The sequence below is a fragment of the Tamandua tetradactyla genome, chromosome 3, assembly GCF_023851605.1.
Source record: "Tamandua tetradactyla isolate mTamTet1 chromosome 3, mTamTet1.pri, whole genome shotgun sequence".
In the NCBI taxonomy this organism is placed as follows: Eukaryota; Metazoa; Chordata; class Mammalia; order Pilosa; family Myrmecophagidae; genus Tamandua; species Tamandua tetradactyla.
In genome coordinates this window covers 209,661,044-209,679,927 of record NC_135329.1, presented here as the reverse complement: position 1 = coordinate 209,679,927, position 18,884 = coordinate 209,661,044, and the positions used below count along the sequence as shown (strand labels likewise).

At 33.5% G+C, this 18,884-nt stretch overlaps 1 protein-coding gene across 12 annotated transcripts in view; it reads left to right on the top strand.

Annotated features, from left to right (window-relative positions):
* The window catches only part of USP40 (ubiquitin specific peptidase 40), a 163,478-nt gene that overhangs the window by 58,005 nt on the left and 86,589 nt on the right, over window positions 1-18,884 (top strand). For 11 of the 12 annotated variants that reach the window (XR_013173121.1, XM_077155459.1, XM_077155460.1 and 8 more), the window contains 6 exons: window positions 1,825-1,996; window positions 3,400-3,484; window positions 4,591-4,661; window positions 7,444-7,760; window positions 9,955-10,078; window positions 11,425-11,482. Coding sequence is in view for 11 of the 12 variants with exons in the window: in XM_077155459.1 (XP_077011574.1) it covers window positions 1,825-1,996; window positions 3,400-3,484; window positions 4,591-4,661; window positions 7,444-7,760; window positions 9,955-10,078; window positions 11,425-11,482 (827 nt within the window). In the remaining variant the exon portion in view is untranslated. The remainder of the gene's footprint in view (window positions 1-1,824; window positions 1,997-3,399; window positions 3,485-4,590; window positions 4,662-7,443; window positions 7,761-9,954; window positions 10,079-11,424; window positions 11,483-18,884) is intronic. The other variant, XM_077155467.1, reaches the window with a different exon arrangement.

The window sequence follows — 18,884 nt, the reverse complement described above, 5'->3', positions numbered from 1 at the left end:
CAAAGAATCCATACCCCTTCCCCATGCCTCCTGCCTGTTGACATTTAGTTTTGGCATAATGCCCTTATTACGTTCAGTGGAAGCATATTACAGTGTTACTGTTGACTATAGACCCTAGCTTGCATTGATTGTACTTTTTCCTTTATACCATCCGTTTTTAACACCTTGCAATGTTGATATTCATTTTTTCTTCCTCATGCAAAAACCATTTTTTATTTCTACATTTAATCACTGATATTGTCCACTTTGTACATTCCTAATTTATACTGTCTCATTTTTTTAATCCCCTTTCTTCTGGTTGCTTATGTGCCCCCAGCCCTTCTCTCTCAGTCATATTCACATTCAGCTTCATTCAGTGTACTTATATTATTGTGCTACAGTCAGGTAGTATTGTGCTATCCATTTTGAAATTTTTACATTCAGTCCTGTTGTATAGTCTATATTCCTTAGCACCAAATGCCCAATCTCTACCTTATTTCTGTCTCCTGATAACCTGTGTTCTTAACTTCAGCTGTCAGAGTTCACTGTAATGGATTTTTAAAGGAATTGTTTGTGAAAACTTGATCTCAACAGTGCCTAGCTTTGAACTCTGAAAAATTGGTTATTTATTTGCTCTCTGGCAGGGTCACTGGGGCATTTGTCAGGGAAGTGCAAGGTTTTTAAGCATATGCCCATGGTCTCCTTTTTCACCCAATTGGCTGAATATGGGCTTTGTTCAATATTTTAATCTGATTTGGAGCTAAGGGAAAAATAGGTGTATTGAACTGCAAATCAGGGAAATATCAACATCAACAAAAATAAACTATATCTCAGGGCGAAATATTGTAAGTGACAAAAATAATTTGCATGATTGGTATGGATTAGCAGTTGGTATTAAAGTAATAGAAAGAACCTAAGGAATAGGGGGAAGGTCAAAACAGAAGGTGGAGTTATAAAAGATAAGATAGGATTTAACAAATGAATGTGACTCCTGAATCATTATATTGATATTTCTTTTAGTCTCCAGTGTCTTCAAGCAGCTAGAAGGAAAAGCCTAAAATTGTGAAACTGTAATTCATACCAGACTCTGAAATCTTTCAATAACTAATTGTTGTAGTGTGCTTTGAAATATATTGCTTTTTTGTATATGTGTTATTCTTCACAATAAAAAAAAAATTAAAAATAACCTAAGGGGTTTTAATCAGCTACCCTTAGCTAATGTGGTTTTTAGAAAAGCTATTGCTGCCTTTGACCGCATTACTAGAATCACACCCAGACAGAGTACCTGTATGGTGGTATTAGTGCCATTCCAACTTGACTTTGGCCAGATTCTGCCCAGAGTGCAGTGTTTGGCACCAGCCTTCAAGGCAGCTGAGCAGATTCATGGAACAGCAACTAGCATGCTGCTGCTACTGCTGAAGACATTTAACCTGGAGAACTACACTTGGAAAGATCGTGATAACAACAGCAAGATTTTATGGAAGAATCCATGGAGTCGAGAGGATATCAGGGTGAGACTAGAATTTGCAAATCTGGCACACAATTGTATAAACAGATTTCTAGCATTTTTGTTCAGAGCTGTAAAATAATCTCAGGATTGGATGATTTTCAGAGCCGGTATTTATTTGTTGGAATTAATGTGGTAACGTTGTACAGTCTGCTTTAAAACAGATTTTCCCTGGGATTCACAGTGGCAGTTGGAGCTGAATTTCTGCTGTTTATTGAGAAACTAAAAAGGATGCGAATTACTTAGGCAATTATTTTTACTATAAATGAAAGCTTTTTTAGTTTGATGTGATATTCAGTATCTGCTAGTATTTTTCTATTTTGTATGCCTCTTTAAAGGGCGGAATATGATTCTGCAAACAATAATTTTCAATTGCGTCTCCACCTGAGCACTCATTATCATTTCTTCAATGGAGCTCTGCACCCAATAGTCTCTCAACCAGAAAGCGTGTGGGATTTGACCTTTGATAAAAGAAAAACTTTAGGAGAGCTTCGACAATCAATATTTCAGGTAATTTAACCTTATTTCTTCTTACGTATTAGGGTCCATCTCAAACTGGATTTTCCTGTCCGTCCTGTTTAGGATACAGCAATTTGTTTTTCAAAGCTGTTTAGGAAAATGTTGCATCTGCCACTTCTGTAGATGACATTCCCCTTACTTGTAAGCCTTTGTTTTTTTCAGCACGGCAAGACTTACAATTCTTGCCAGCAGTTTTCAGGTAACATATCAAACTTGATACTTTTTATTTTGAGGGGAAGAAGGGTATAATCTTATTTCTTTTTTGGAAAATAAAATAATTATTTTGAAAAGAAGTGAAGAAAAAATAAAGATTGAAGATGTTGCCGAAAACCAAGAACTGCTAATAAATACAAGTAATTTTTCTATCTTCTAACATAGGATAAGATTTATTAATAAATTCCTAAGTGAAGGAAAATATTTACCAGTCTATAGTGAAACATTTGTTGTGATTATCTCCAAATAATTTATCCCACTGTGTTTTAATGATAATAATAGTGCTCTTTATTTTTCTTATAATGATTTTATGTAAGTCATTTGGTTCTTTAACCTCGTGAGATCAAAGCAAGCTCCATTTTGAAGGTGAAGACATGGTGGTTTAGAGAGAGCCAGTTCTTACCAAAATCAGATGTCTGGTTAATGGTAGAACCAGTGCTCTAGACCTGGGCTCCCTCCTCTTGATCTGATAGTCTTCCCTCTACATTGCAGTCTACCATGCTATTCCCTGGTCAAAGAAAGAGGAAATAGAAAATGTAAGGGGTGGGCGGGCCACGGTGGCTCAGCAGGCAGAGTTCCCGCCTGCCATGCCAGAGATCCCGGGTTCGATTTCCGGTGCCTGCCCATGCAAAAAAAAAAAAAAGGAAAAAAGAAAATGTAAGGAGTTTTGTGGGTTTTTTTTGCCAAGAAATACTTAAATGAATTTTCAAAAAAATTGTATCACCAAAATAATTAGCTTTGTTTTGATTTCCCCTTGTATTTATAATGAGAGACATTGCTTTTAAGTAACTAGAATTTTTGTATTTGTTAAGAGTCAGTGCTGATTAAATAAATGGTTTTCTCTCTTTTAGCCCTTTTTGCTAGGCTGGCATAATAAAGTGGTTTTCGCATTCATTCATATTGAATAGAATTGTTTAGTTGGTCATTAAGCTTTTTGGTTGTGCATGTCAGAATTCTTCAATCAGTAATGGTTGAGATTAGCCATCTTTGAATTTTTCTAGTTTAATAACACGTGATGTCTTATTTCCAAATTTTTGGAGTTGGGTGGGGATGGAAGTGTTTATTTCTTGCTCCCTTTGTTACCTGTATATGGGAATTGGCATAGTGCTATTATTTAACCTGGAGATGTGATATAAATGTTACTTATCATTGTTCTCTTTTCTTTCATTATTCTTCTTTAGCTCTTAGAATTTTGGGAAGGAGACATGGTTCTTAGTGTTGCAAAGCTAGTACCAGCAGGACTTCATATCTACCAGACTCTTGACAGTAAGAGAAATATTAAAACACAGCAACTCATTTTATAGATTTATATTTTTGTGGTGCTCGTTTGTGATTTTCTACTCTTTGCCAGCCTTTTGCCCTATTATTTCCTTAACTATGTATGTAATTAATCACATTATTGGGTTTTCAAAAAGAAATTATGTATCTAATTTATATATCCAATTTATATAATGTGTAAAAGTTTTCTAATATGGAAACATTTTAATTTGCTGAAATTAAGGCTACCTCTTTACTTAAAGACTAGAATTTTTCTTTTTATTTTAGTATTGCTACAGATTTTTGAGCAAAATGATTTGAAAGTATTTGAACCTTATTTAAAGTCTTGAATTTTTGCCCAATTTAGCTTCAGATTATGTAGCAAATCAAAGAATAGTACTTCAAGAGTTTAAAAGTATTAACTTCTTTTAAATAACACTAAAAATTACGCTAACATTTTTGTAACTAACATTTTTTCAGGCTTCTTTATGCCAGATAAGGAGATGAACATTTTATGTGAATTTTTCCACTTAATTTTCACTAAGTTATTTTATCCATGTTTCATAAATGAAAAAACCAAAGTTTAGAGACTTTAGGTAATTTACACAAGGATATACAACTAATCAGTGGTGAAATTAGGGTTTAAAACCAGACTTTTTAATCTCAAACCTTTACTCCTGTTCATGCTGTTATTTACCTCAAGTATAGTTGATTTTTTTTTCAACTGTATTGTAGCAACATAGCAATGGCATAATATTTGCTATTTTAATCTTTTTTAAGTGTACAAGTTAATGGTATTAGTTACCTTTATGGTGTTGGCTACCATCACCACCATCCATTACCAAAACTTTTCATCTTGATTGACCTTTATATTAACTCTTATTTTCTGCCATCATCCTCACAAAAACGAGGTAATAACGTGGAAAAATACTTACGTAAAAGGAAAAAGAATTCCTAAAGAGTGTAATTGGAGGAAATAAAGCTAAAAATAAAAGTAAAAAGTAATATTAACTTTTATCACGTATCAAAAATCTGCGTGTCTCAGCTCTTTCTTTAGTTAAATTGTTTTTGATGAATATGAAGAATGGTTTAACTTGGTAATCTCATCTTTCTAGGAGATGAACTGACATTGTGTGAAATTGAAATTGCTGATGGAGAAGACATCTTTGTATGGAATGGGGTGGAGGTAAAAAATATTGAAGAAATGTTCATGATAATTTTTTTTTTAGTCGTTTTAGTAAAATTTTATTCAGGATATGTGAAGGCAATTAGATAATAGAAAACTGCAAAAATTTTCAATAAATTTTAGGTGTAGTCAGTATTAGTTGTATGTTAAAGAAATATTTATTGAGTGCCTACATTATGCTTGGCTTGTGTGTTTAGATACCAGATACAAAGGTTGAGTAAATCAGTCGAGGTCCTTCAGGCATTGGTAGTATGCATACATTATAATATAAGTGCCATAATGGGGTTATATGCCTAATGCCTGTGGGAATTAAAAAAGAGTGACTAACTGCACTGAGTTGGGGAATGGAGGTGAATTGGAGGAGGAGAGTGATTTTTCTAAGTCAGGGGCCAGGAGTATCTCCCTTATTCTGTGAACTAACCTTGAGCTAACTCAGATATTTCCAGGGCTTCATTACCACCACTGATAATTTGTAAATTTCTATTTTCACTCCTAATTTCTCTCCAAAAAAAAGTGTATTTTACTGCTTATTGGATATTTCCAGCAGGTTATTCCACAGGCATCTCAAGTGAGATGAGTCCACAAGTGATTTAATTATCAACCTCTATCTACTCAGCCCACTCCTCCTCCCAAAAATTAACAAGGAAATAAAAGCGTGTACCTCTTCCTTTTCTCTGAACATTTGTCATCATCCAGTTGTCCAAGGCCCTATTCCTGGGAATCATCTTTGACTTTCACTTGTCCCTCACCTCAGTAGTCATTAAGAGTGGTCACTTCTCTGTCTTGATTTGTCAAATCCATGTGCCTCTTTTTAACTCTACTGCTTTGGCTTAGTTCAGTCGTCTTTCCTAAGTAGATTAACTCACTTACTTCTCCATGTCATTATAGTATTTCTTAATAAACATTCACAAAATAAAAATAAAAGGCATAATCTGATTCTGTCACAAGCTTGCCCGAAATGCCACCATCTTCTCCTAGTCTCAAGCAAAAAGATCTGACTTCCTTGACATGATCCTTTAAGAGCTGACCTTTATTACCTCTTCACACTTAACTTATTTCTTTCCTTTCTTTGCATACTGCACTCCAGTCATGCCAGTCTCTTTGCAGTTCCCAGAAGATGCTATGTGCTCTCTCTCCCTTGGCTCTTACAGCATTCTGTTCTTGCGTCTTGGACTGTCCTTCCTTCACCCACCCACTTCTCTGTGTTCCCCACATTTTACTCCCTCTTTCCCCACTTCAGGTTGGCTAAATCTGATTTTTTCAGTACCCATTGTAAAATTACCTCTTCTGGGAAGTCAAGATTAGATGCGCTTTCTTCCTTGAGACCTCATCACTCTGCAAGTCTCTTGTCAGGATACTGTTTACCCTGATGTGTCTATTTACTTGTTTGTCTCCCTTAGTGAACTGTGAGTTTTTGTAAGGGATATGTACAGTGTTTTAGTCTTCTTAATATGCCTAAGCACCTTGTTCAGTACTTCACTTAAAATCACTCAGTAAATGTTTGGATTGAAAGAGAGTAACATAAGAAGATGTGGTATATTTTGAAAACCAAGTATAGGCAGTTATGACTAAAGCATAGGGTGATTAGCAAAAAGTAGTGGGAAATAAGATGGTTTGTAAAGAACCTAAGAGTTACCATTTCTGAAATGCATCATTTCTTCCTATCTCTGTCTGCAGTGCTACTGCCCTCTCTCGTTAACCCTGTCATCCTTAAAGTCCTACTTGAAAGTTTCCTTCTCTTTGAAATGCTCTAATTCCCACACGTAGAACAAGCAGCTTTTTCGTTTAGCTGTCTAGGTACTTGGAAATTACGTCTACTCACATTTATCATGTAATTTTTTGCATATTTGAACCTTATTAGATTTCAACATGAGCTTTTTAAAGGCAGAGGTGATCTATAAGATTCTATATTATGCCTGGCACTTAGCACATTGCTTGCTATATTGAGAGATTTCCCAAACATGTATAGAACTAGTAGGCAGAGGGTGGTATCGCACTGTGCCAGAAATATAGTCAGCTGAAATTATTCAGCACCTGTTAAACATTACATTAGGCCAGGTACATAGAGAAGATGGAGTCCTGCTCTTAAGTAACTTAACATTAAGATGGACCAGCCAGACAAACATAGATATTATTTGAGAATAGTACTTGACAGAAAAGATTGGTATACAGTAGTACTGTAACAGTTTTAGAAGAAAAACTGTTTTGTGTAGAATGTTGACCTGGGGCATTTGAATAGGGTAGAAATTTGAACAGAACCTCTGAAAGGAATATTACATGAAATATGTGGTAATGACTATGGCATATGCACTTGGCTCATATAATTAGTTGACTTGGTATGTACTTGGGAGGTAAGCTTGAAAACGGGATATAAGTAGATTTAGAGCCTTTGATGTAGTCTGAGAAATTCGGGTTTTATCTTGTGGGCAGTGGGGATTTTTAACACTGCTTTGTGCAGGAGAATAATTTGATAGAAGTGTCGTTTTTAGGAAGTGAGAAGGAGAGTTTGTAGGACGATAGCTCAGGAGAGCACATCAGTAACTCAGGTGTATAGAGATCTAACTCCTAGTGGCAGTAGAAATGGAAAAAAATTAAAGATGGATAAATGAAATTTCAAAAGGAATATCTAAAGTTGTTCTTTTGGTACTTAACAGACATTTTTGAAAATTTTATTTTATTTGAAAAGAAAAAAAGAGAACTGTTCTACCAGAGTAGTCATTATGTTGACCTAATTTTGGCAAATATAAACCATGCTAATAGTTGTCTTGATGTATTTTTGTAGGTTGGCGGAGTCCAGATTCAAACTGGTATTGACTGTGAACCTCTGCTTTTGAATATTCTTTATCTGGCAACAAGCAGTGAAAGAGAAGAGTGTCAGCAGTTAGTAGAATGTCCGTATGTCTTTCCCTCTAATGCAAAAGTAGGCACTGTATTCACAGCATTCACAGTCCCTGTAGGTATCATCTTAATAAAGAATGCTGAATCTTCAGGGGACAAGGGCTGGACTGCTATTCCCATGGAAGACATGAACAAGACATTCAGAGAGCAAGGCCTCAAAAATGGAAGCTTGATTTTAATTCAGAATTCTAATGATCAAAGGTAACTCATAAAAGGAGAGGGAGAATTTTGTTTAGGTTATATTAATTATGGTATCATCTCTTAGAACTCTTTTTAATAATACAAGTTAAATGTTTCTTGTTATTTTAGAAATTGCATTCTAAATATTATAAATTGGAATATTGTAGGTTAGGCAATTTGGAGAAAAAAATGATGTAACGTGATTTTTTGGTTAAATGAGATGATTAAGTAATATAGGTACCCCTGGTTTTGGAGATTAGATGTAATCTAGGTTAATTGACTAAAAAGCAGAATCCTATAAATGAGTACTAATTAGGACCCATTATAGAACTGAAGCAGAGACTCACAAAGAAAATTCCCGAGATTTTTTTCATATGGAGGGTGTTAAGAGGATAGCTAACTTGTGCATGAATAGTTTGTTAAAAGATTTCCTTAAGGAATTCCAGTTTTTCCTTTATAATCCTTTTTATGACTTGAGATCCTCCCAGCTGCCCAAATGGAGCTTGGGAATTATACCCTTGAATCCTTGAATCCTTTAATCCATTTGGGGCTTAGAATTGCTTACCCTCTTTGACTTCGTTGTCCATGTCTATAACAGTACATTTCAGTAGTCAATATGTCATGTACTATCACCCCAGAATTTTCATTATTGAAGACTAGATTATGAACAGTGAGTCAGCTCCTTACTTTAAGAGTTCTGTGAGTATCCTTAAATTATGGGATCTCTCTGGTATTATTTCTAGAGTCTATAATACAGAGAGCAGAGTACTTGTGAACTGCATTTAAGGTTACATTTATCCCTGTTACTCTGTTGGACGTGTGTTTGCCAGCTATTTATTTCCCACCTTGCTTATTTAATAAAGTTTATTATATATACCTGTATAAAAGGTAACATATATTTATTGGGACTTGGAAAATGTAGAATTGAGCACAGAACTGAGACTAAAAACATCCTTCTACCAAACAGCATCTGCTGCTTTTAGCATCTTGGTGGCCCTTTCTTAGCTGAAATTATTGAATTCTTTTGTTTTGCATGTTTTGTTCTTTTTAAGCCTAATGATTATTTTATAGGTAGTTGTATCTTGATTGTCCCCACTGTGTTCACAAACCACATATTTAATGGCTGTATAATCATCGATGTCAATACCTAACTCTGTCCCTTTGTGGGACAGTTCAGTGTACTGGTTAAGGGCAAGGATTTTGGCACCAGCCTGCCCAGGCTGGTCTTCGAGCTTTACTGCTTGCTAACTGTGCCACTTTGGGCAAGTTACTACATCTCTCTCTGCTCAGTTTCTTTTTCTGTAAAATAGAGGTAGTATTAGTACTGACTTCATAGAGTTGTAAAGAATGTCTTTGTATTTAAAAAGTTGTTGTATTTAAGATAGCTAGTTTAAGTTGCATCCCAGAGAAAGAATAACGGAAATAAAGAAGAGAACATGTTTAGCCCAAAGAGTGTTTCTGCTAACCAATTTGATACCTTTTTGTAAATTATAAAGAGGTCGTTCCTTCCTCAAGACGCGTTATAGTAAAAATAGGTAAAACAGGTAATAGGAAAATCTTAGTAGTAGTATTGAAATTTTTTTCAATTATTGAAAGATGTCACTTCTACTGCCATCTGCTCCTAGAAAGTAAAAGCTTAGAAGACCTACTACCCTGACCATGATTGGGAGTATTGGGAAATAAAACTGTATAATAAAAATAAAATAAAACTGTATAAAAAATTTAGGGAAAAGAAATATACAATGTGTATGATGTAAATGATACCCCCTGAGCTGTGGCATTTTTGTGTGGCATTTCTATACATGGCTGTCCTGTTACCAAACTAAATCCAAATTTTTTAGGGTGCAATCCTGGCAGAGGTACTCTTCTAAAGCTCTCCTGGGGTTTCCAATATGTAGGCAGAGTCGACAACCACTAATATAGAAGGTACAACTGCTTATTCAGTTACAAGAGTACTCTTTGAAAAATGTGGCGACAAATTATTTCTGTAAATCAAAGAATAGTTGGAGTCAAGAATGTAGACACCAGCGAAAACTGCATAACATAAAGATATAAAGACAACTCAGTGAACTTGATCACTGTTAATTAGCTAAATGAAGAGACACATGGAAAGTTTTGAAAGTGATGCCTAAAGAAAAAGACTAGTTTTCTCATGTTTTCTGATCCTTGAAAGAGCTCTGTAAAGACACATTTTTAAATGTCTTTTTACCTATAGTTTGTTGACCAAACAAGAGAAATGGATCACTAGTACGAATGAGATCAACTGGCTCCAAGTTAAAAATTTATGCCAGTTAGAATCCGAAGAGAAGCAAGTAAAAATATCAGCAAGTATTAACACAGTAAGTAGATTATAAAATTAAAGTTTGGTTGACATTTTTAAAGATAATTTTGTTTAGAAAGCAGTACCTTAGTCATTCAAGTCAGTTGCCTCAATAAACTTATGAATCTTAAAGAAATGAACATTTATGATTGCTGTTTTGCTATGATTTGTTTACCTGTATTAGCCCTTAGCATATTTCAAGAAAAATATGTCCCTTTGTTTTTTTCTCCAAAGTCTAGAATTAGAATGTGGAAAGTAATTGTTAATTAGTCCATGGAATTTTCTGGTTTTGATAAATAAAAATTCCTATGTTCATGTTTTTTTGTTTGTTTGTATTTTATATTTTTAAGCCAGGTATGTGAATGTTTTGCTTTTGTTTGGTGTTGCTGTATGGCTTTTTGTTGTTGTTTTAGTTTATCTTAAGTTATTCTACATCATAGTTGTGCTCTATATAAAGCCACCTACTCTGAAGAGGTATTCCTTCAATTTTTCACTGGGAAACTATGATACTAATTTCCTTAAACACTATCTCAGGAAACATTTTTATATTTATATAGTCCCAGTTTATTGTGTATTTTTTCTGTGACAAGTTAAACTGATTGAAATGTTTTCTTTTATAAAAGTGTTGTAATTTCTTATGGTGCATGTGTATTTGTTGGTACAGCAGAGGGGAAGCTGTTTGGTCATGCACTAAAGCCCAGGAGACCTACTACCCTGACTGTGATTGGGGAGTCTGTGGGAAAGTCCTTTATCACATCAGTCTGTTTCTTCCTTGGCATAATGGGGCTCCTGAGGGAAAGTTAGAGTAGAAAATCCCTTACATCAGTTTTACCCCTAAATTTCCATGATTTTATGTCCTAGAAGAAATTAGCCTAAATTAAATTATTTTCTAGAAAATAAACATTAAATTAAAGTAATTTAAATAGAAATTATACATAGTGCCCTTGAATTTTTATTGTACGTTTTTATACTATTTATGGGTTTTGGCCCCAAATTCACCATCCTTAACAGAAGAAATGGAAGGAATTGCCTGCATTTTATTTTGTTTGCTCTCAGAAAGTTTAGTGTTTTGTCAACCTTCTGCCTCTCAGGCTAGAATTGTTTCTGTAATGTTCTGTCTTTCTGTTCCCATCAATATCAATTTAGTAAAAACTTAACTATTAAGGTCTTTTCTAAGTTTTCACCGTTGTTTTAATAGAGAGGATATTAATTTTGGTGATGGAAAACTTTTTTTTTTCAAATTGGCAACCAATACTAATTAATATCCCAGATAATCTTTATATGCGCACACTGACATTCTTCATTTTTGTCTCCTCCCATTGTTTTCAACTTATACACAGTCATTAGTTTATTTCTCTATTTTAGGTGGTGTTTGATATTCGAATTAAAGCCATAAAGGAATTAAAATTAATGAAGGAACTAGGTAATCATTTATGTTTGCTTTTTGGTTTGGGGGTTTATTTAGTTTTATTTTATTTTTAATTGACAAAAATATGAAAGAGAACAAAAAATAATTTAGGGAAAACTCATGCACCTACCACCCAAAATGGACAAATGTTAACATTTTGTCATGTGTTTTTGTTTGAAACATTACAAATTAAGTTAAAGTTCTCTGTGTTCTCCTCAGACCTGTTCTGTTTTCTTCAACCAGCATCTGATTTGGGTGTGTATCTAGTCCATGAATTCATATTGTAGTATATATATTATATTTACATTTATATGTATATGTGTATATTGTATTTTTTACATTTACATAAATTCCATCCTACTGAATATAACATTCTATAAACTCACAATGCACTCAGCATTAGATTTTAACAAATATTATTATTTAACAGATAGTAAGATACATAAATTACATACCATATCATAAAATCCACCCAGTTAAAGTGTATAGTTCTGTGATTTCTAGTCAACATAATTTTACAGCTGTCGCCACAGTCTAATATTAGAATATTTCCATCACCCCAAAAAGATCCCTCATACCCATTTGCATTTGTACCCTATTCTAATCCCTGGCAACCACTAATATAATTTCTGTGCTGTACACTTACTTTTTGTGGACATTTTATATAAATGGAACCATACAATATGCAGTCTTTTATCTGACTTCTTTTACTTAGCATACCATTTTTGAGGTTCATCCATGCTTTAGTATGCATCAATAGTTTGTTCCTTTTTATTGCTGAATAGTATTCCATTGTATGAGTGTATCATCTTTTGTTTTTCCATACACCACTTGATGGACATTTGGATTATTCCCACTTCCTGGTGTTTATAAATAATCTATGAACATTTGCTGTATAAATCTTTTTGTGGACATATATTTTCACTTGTTTTCAGCAGCAGTAAAGGATTGGAATTGCCAAGTCATGCCAAATTTGTTATTAACATCATAAGAAACCACCATGTGCCATACTGTTTTCCACAGTGGCTGAATCATGGTACATTCCCCCCAACAGTGTTTCACACTTGCAGCATCTCCACATCTTGCCAGTAATTATGATTAACTGTCTTTTTTATTGTATCCATTCTAAAGGGTGTGAAGCGGTATCTCATTGAGGTTATAATTTGTGTTTTTCATTAATGACTAATGTGCTATTCGTGTGCTTATTGTCCATTTGTCTTTCTTTGGTAAAATGTCTATTCAGGTATTTTGCTTATTATTTTAGTTTGCTAAGCTGTTCAAAGCAGATAATATGAAATGCTTTGGCTTTAACAGTGATAATTTATTAGCTTACAGGTTTACAGTTTTTAGGCTGAGAAAAATGTCCAGATCATCTTTTCTTTTTCCATACACCACTTGATGGACATTTGGATTATTTCCACTTTTTGGTGTTTATAAATAATAATACTATAAACATTTACTGTATAAATCTTTAGGCAATGCTTTCTTCCCAAAGACTGGCTGCCTGTGATCCTTGATTCCTCTCCAACGTGGCAAGGCACAAGGCGGCATCTGCTGGCCTTTCCTTTCTCTTCCAAGCTTCACTGTTTTTTTTGCTTCTGTGGGTGATTCTTTCTGTATACATCCTGTTTATAAAAGACTCTACTCAGAAGATTAAGACCCACCCTGGGTCATGCTTTAACTGAAGTAATCTCATGAAAACCTAATTGGAATAGGTTTATACTCCCAGGAATGTTAACATGTTCTTAAATTTAAGAACATGATTTTCTGGGGTAAATATAGTCCCAAACCACCACATCCAATTTTTAATTTGGTTGTTATCTTACTAAGTTACAACAGTAATTCTAGATATAGCACTTTATCAGATATATGATTTACAAATATTTTCTCTCAGTTTGTGGATTATCTTTTCATTTTTGTATGGTGGTTATTTTTTTTTAACTCAAAATTTTTCATTTTTGGTGCAGTCCAACTTATCAAAAAAAGAAAAATGCTTTTTATGAATTTTGCTTTTGATTTATATCTAGATATCTTTGCCATACTCAAGGTCACAAAGGTTTTCTCCTGTATTCTAAAAGGTTTATAGTTTTAGCTCTCACTTTTATGTATGGGGCCCATTTTAAGTTAATATTTGTGTGTGGTGTGAGGTCTGAATTCATCATTTTGCATGTGGCTAACCAGTTGACCCAGCACCAGTTATTGAAAAAACTATCCTTTCTCCATCAAATTGTCTTGGCACTCGGTCAAAAATCAGTTTACCATGAATATAATAAGTTATTTATGGTCTTTGAATTTTGTTCCTTTGATCTATATGTCTGTCTGATCTTAATGCCAGTTCTGCATCTTGGCTACTACAGCTTCATGGTACATTTTGAAATCACAGCACATAAGTCCTCCAACTATGTTCTTCTTTCAAAATTATTTTGGCTTTTGTAGTTTGCATTTCCATATAAATTTTAGAATCAGGTTGTCGAGTAATCCTTTTTAAATAGCCTGCTGGGATTTTGATAGGAATTGATTGAGTCTTCCAATCCAAAGAACATAGAATCTCCATTTATTTCAATCTTTAATTTCTCTCAGAAATGTTTTGTGGTTTTTAGTGTCAAGTCTTGCACTTCTTTTGTTAAATTTATTCTTAAGTATTTAGTTCTTTTTGATGTTATTCTGAATGGAATTGTTTTCTTCATATCTGTTTCAAATTCTTCATTGCTAGTATATAGAAGTACAGTTGATTTTTAAAAATTGATCTTGTATCCTTTAATTTTGCTGAACTTATTTATTCTAATTTTGTGCATGTGTGTGTGTATTCCATAAGATTTTCAACATGCAGGATCATTTTATGTAAGAATAAAACAGTTTTACTTCTACCTTTCTAATCTGGATGCTTTTTAATTATTTTTCATCACTGGCTGCAATCTCCTGTACAGTGTTGAATGATGGGAGCAGACTTACCTGGTCCTGGTCTTAGAGGGAAAGTATTCAGTCTTTTACTGTTAAGAGTGATAGTAATTGTAGGTTTTTTGTAGATGCCCTTTATCAGGTTGAGGACATTCCTTTCTATTCTTAGTTTGATGAGCAAGTACTTTTCGTAAATAGATGTTGGCTTTTTTTAGATCCTTTTTCTTCATCTATCAAGATCTTCATTATTCAAATATGATGTATTATAGTAATTGCTTTTCAGTTGTTAAACCAGCATTAATCATAACCCTTTCTATAGGTTGTTGAATTTTGTTTGCTAATATTTTGTTGAAGATATTTCTTTCTATTTTTGTGAGGGATATTGGTCAGTGGTTTTCTTTTTTCATGATGTTTCTAATCTAATACCAGGATAATATTGGTCTCATATAGTAAATTGGGAAGTGTTCTCTCCTCTATTTTTCTAGAAGAGTTTATAAAGGATTGATGTTATTTCTTCTTTAAATTTTTGGTAGAATTCACCAGTGAGGCCACTGGTCAAGGCCTCTGAGTTTTACTTTGAGGGAAGAATTTTAATTATGTAATTTATTTGTTATGAGTCTATTCAAATTTTTTATTTCTCCTTGAATCAGTTTTGGTAATTTCTGTCTTTCTGGCAACTTGTCTATTTCATTTAAGTCAATGGTGATTTTACCCCCCAGGGGACATTTAGCAATGCCAGGAGACACTTTTGTCCCCGATGAGGAGCTACTACTGAGATTTGGTGAGAAGAGCCCAGGGATGTATTAAACATCCTACAAGGCAGAAGAAAGCCCCATGACAAAGACTTTGGGTATAGGGAGTTCAAAAATTGGGATTACTATCTAGATATAGCCCAGTTGTTCTCCAGAGTGATTGTACAAACATACATGCCTGCCAGTAGTAGTGTATTGTTTATTATTCCACATTCTTGCCAATACCTTATATATTTCTTATTATTATTTTTTTTTTTTTTACCAATTTTGGGAAGGGCTTAGAGTAATTTACACTGAAATCAAGCCTTTAGGATTTGCAAAATCCTTGTTTGAGTTAGTGTTAATAAATTCATGAAAATTTGAGTTGTCACATTACCATAATTTGGAGATTATGAAACTGTAAGTCATGAAATTCAACTTTAAACCCACTGTGACTATTAATCTGGTAACAAGTTTTGTTTTGTTTTGTTTTGTTTTCAATTCAGGGGAAACAGTCTCATATTGCTGCTAATTCATCTGTGGTTTTTTTCATAGACCCTATAAATACTTAGATTATTTTTTTAACTTTTTTTTATTATATAATAGAGCATATATACAAAACAAAGAAAGAAAAACGTAATTATTTTCTCAGCACTCTTCAAAAAAGTAGTTACAGGACAGGTCCCAGAGTTTATCATGGGCTACCATTCTATCACACTTAAAGTATTTTGAGGGTTTTTGAAAGTTATATCTCTGGTGAAATTTGAAAGGTTTCAGACCTCCTCAATTCTGTCCGTTTTACATTTGAAAGATTGAAGTTTTGAAGTGAAACTTGGATTTGACAAACTAGCTCTGCTCTTTATTATCTACATCGTAAGTGAGTTACTTAGTTTTTATGAGCCTCAGTTCTTGATCTGTAAAGAAAGAATACCTAATTCATATGGTTGTTTTAAGGATTAAATGAGACAATGTATATAAAATAGTTACCAAATTTGTAGTACTTGATATATAGTGAATACTCAGTAAAAATTAGTTCCTTATTCATTGACCTTAAAAATTGAAAATCTTAAAAAGAAAAAAAAATTGAAAATCTTAGTCTCCTACCAACTATATAAATGGAATTGATAGGGCTTTTTAAAATACGGTTTTTTAGGACTCTTGATACCAACAATGATGAAGTACATGGGAATGGACTTACCTTCCCTACCTAAACAACTAGAAAACTAGACAGAATGTTTAAAACAATTGTTTTCAAACACTGGACATCAGGCAGTGCAGGATGATGACCCCTGTGAGAAGGGAGACAAACTAGATGAGTCCTATGAGCACCTGGCTTTCTTTCTGGAGATATTTCCCGCAGACTTTGGTGCAATGTGAAATATCCTGAGCAGAACGCAGTGCTCTCATTGAATCAAGAAGACAGGGATTACAATTCAGGAGCCCGATGGGGTTGGAATATGGCAAGGTAATATACCAGAGAGGGGGTAGCTATACAAAGAAACAGCTTTATAAATCTTTCGAGGGGTCCACTGGAGTCTGCTGCAGGTTACTGTGCTATGTTTTGCGACTGAAGATTTTATTTTTTTAATTAATGGAACGTAAGAGGTTTTTTTTAAATATAGTATCTAAAATAAAATAAGAAAAATTCCTTGATGACAACAGAAAAGTAGATCTTTCCCAAAAAACAAGATCAGTAAAATTGAAGACAGAGAAGTGAAAACTATCAAAACTGAAGCGCTTTTTAATAAGTAATGGAGATAATAACAGATTTTCTACCTTAAATGTAATTGGTATTCCAGGAAAGAATGTGGTAGGAGTGGAAGGATACAACAAATATTTAAGGAAATAGTGGTTGCAATTTTTCAAATTTGACAAAAACTAGAAATCCATGGGCCGAAGAAGCTCAGTGAACCCCAAGAAAGATAAAGACTATTTCCTTAAATATAGAAATAGAAAACAATAACAAGTCTTGATAATAAGAGAAAGCAGTGACAGTGAGAAGATATTAAAAGCAGTCAGAGAAAAAAGACAGTAATATTCAAGGGGTTAAGAAAAGAAACCAGAATGACCAAGGATGACTTGACAGAGACTGTGCAAAACAGAAGACAAAGGAATGATATCTTCATTGTGATTGGAGAGGGTGGGGAAATTGCTAGAAATGCTAGAAAACCTAGAATGCTATATGCAATTAAAAAAAAAAATGCTTCAGAATTGGGAGGTAAAATAAAGTCTATTTGGGGGAGGGGGTTAGAATCTGAGAGTTTCATCAGCAGGTTTGTGCTATAAGAAACATTAGAAGAAGTTCTTAAGGTGGAGGGAAAATATCTCCAGATGGAACTTTGGATCACAAAAATGAATGCAAAGTACCAAAAATGGTGACTATTTGGTAAAATATTGACTTTATTCTCATTTTAAAATGTCTTTAAAAAATAATTGACTATTTAAAGCAAAAATAATAAAATATATTATGGAATGTGTAGCATATGTAGAAGTAAAATATGGCAAAATTCACATGCAAAAAAGTTGAGGGCAAAGAGAAATACATAGGTAGTAGAGTAATATTTGGAGATAGAGTGGGATAAGATAAGTTAGAAGTGCATATTGTAAACTATAGAGTAACTGTTAAAAAACAAAGAGGGTTAGAGTGGGCCATGGTGGCTCAGCAGGCTGAGTTCTCACGTGCCATGTTGGAGACCTGGATTCTATTCCCTGTGCCTGCCTATGCAAATAAATGAATAAATAAATAAATAAAATAAAATAGAGGTTTAATTAATAAGGCAATAATAAAGATGAAATGAAAATGTAAAATTATATTCAATTCTTCCAGAAGAAGGCAAAATAAAAAAAAGACAGAAAGGAACAAAGAACAGCCAAATCAAATAGCTATTTAGTAAATTTAAACCAAATCGTATTGGTAATTGCATAATAAATAGTCTAAATGTTCTAATTAAAAGACAAAGATTGTCAAACTGAGTAAAAAAGACCCAACTATATGCTGTCTACAAGAAATCCACTTTAAATATAAAGACATAAATTCTTAAATTGTAAAACATGGAAAAAATTCATACCTTGCCACTATCGAGCATACGAAAACTGCAATGGCAATATTAATGTCAGACTAGATTGAGTTCAAAACAAGGAATGTTACTATGGATAAAGAGAGATAATGATAAAGGGATCAGTTCATCAGAAAGACATAATCCTAAATATGTATGCAGAAGCAAATGGAGAAATAAACAAATCCAATGTTTTAATTGGGGATTTTAACACTTCTCTCTCACTAATTAATAGACCAAGTAGAAAATCAGTAAGGACATAGACATAGTACCAAAATAGATAATTTACAGGGCCATCAAATCAATCTCAACTAATTTAAAATAATGGCTAGTAACAGAAAATATTTTCTGTTGTTTTTCTATCTGGAAAATCCTCAGATATTTGGGAATTAGCCAACATAATTTTAAGTAACTCAGAGATTGAAGAAAAAAATATTCCAAGGGAAATTAGGAAGTATTGTGAACTAAGTGGAAATGAAAACAAACCTTAGCAAAATTTGCAGAATGCAGCTGAAGAGGGAAATTTATAGCTTTAACATTTTTATTAGAAGATAAACACTGTCTAACACCAATTATCTTTGTTGCCACCTGAACAAGTTAGAAAAGCAAATTAATTCCAGAAAATAAGTAGAAGGAAGAAAAGACTAAACGTCAGTGCAGAAATCAATAAAATAGGAAATGAACAAATAGTAGATAAAATAATTATTTGCAAAAGTTGTATTTTTAAGATAA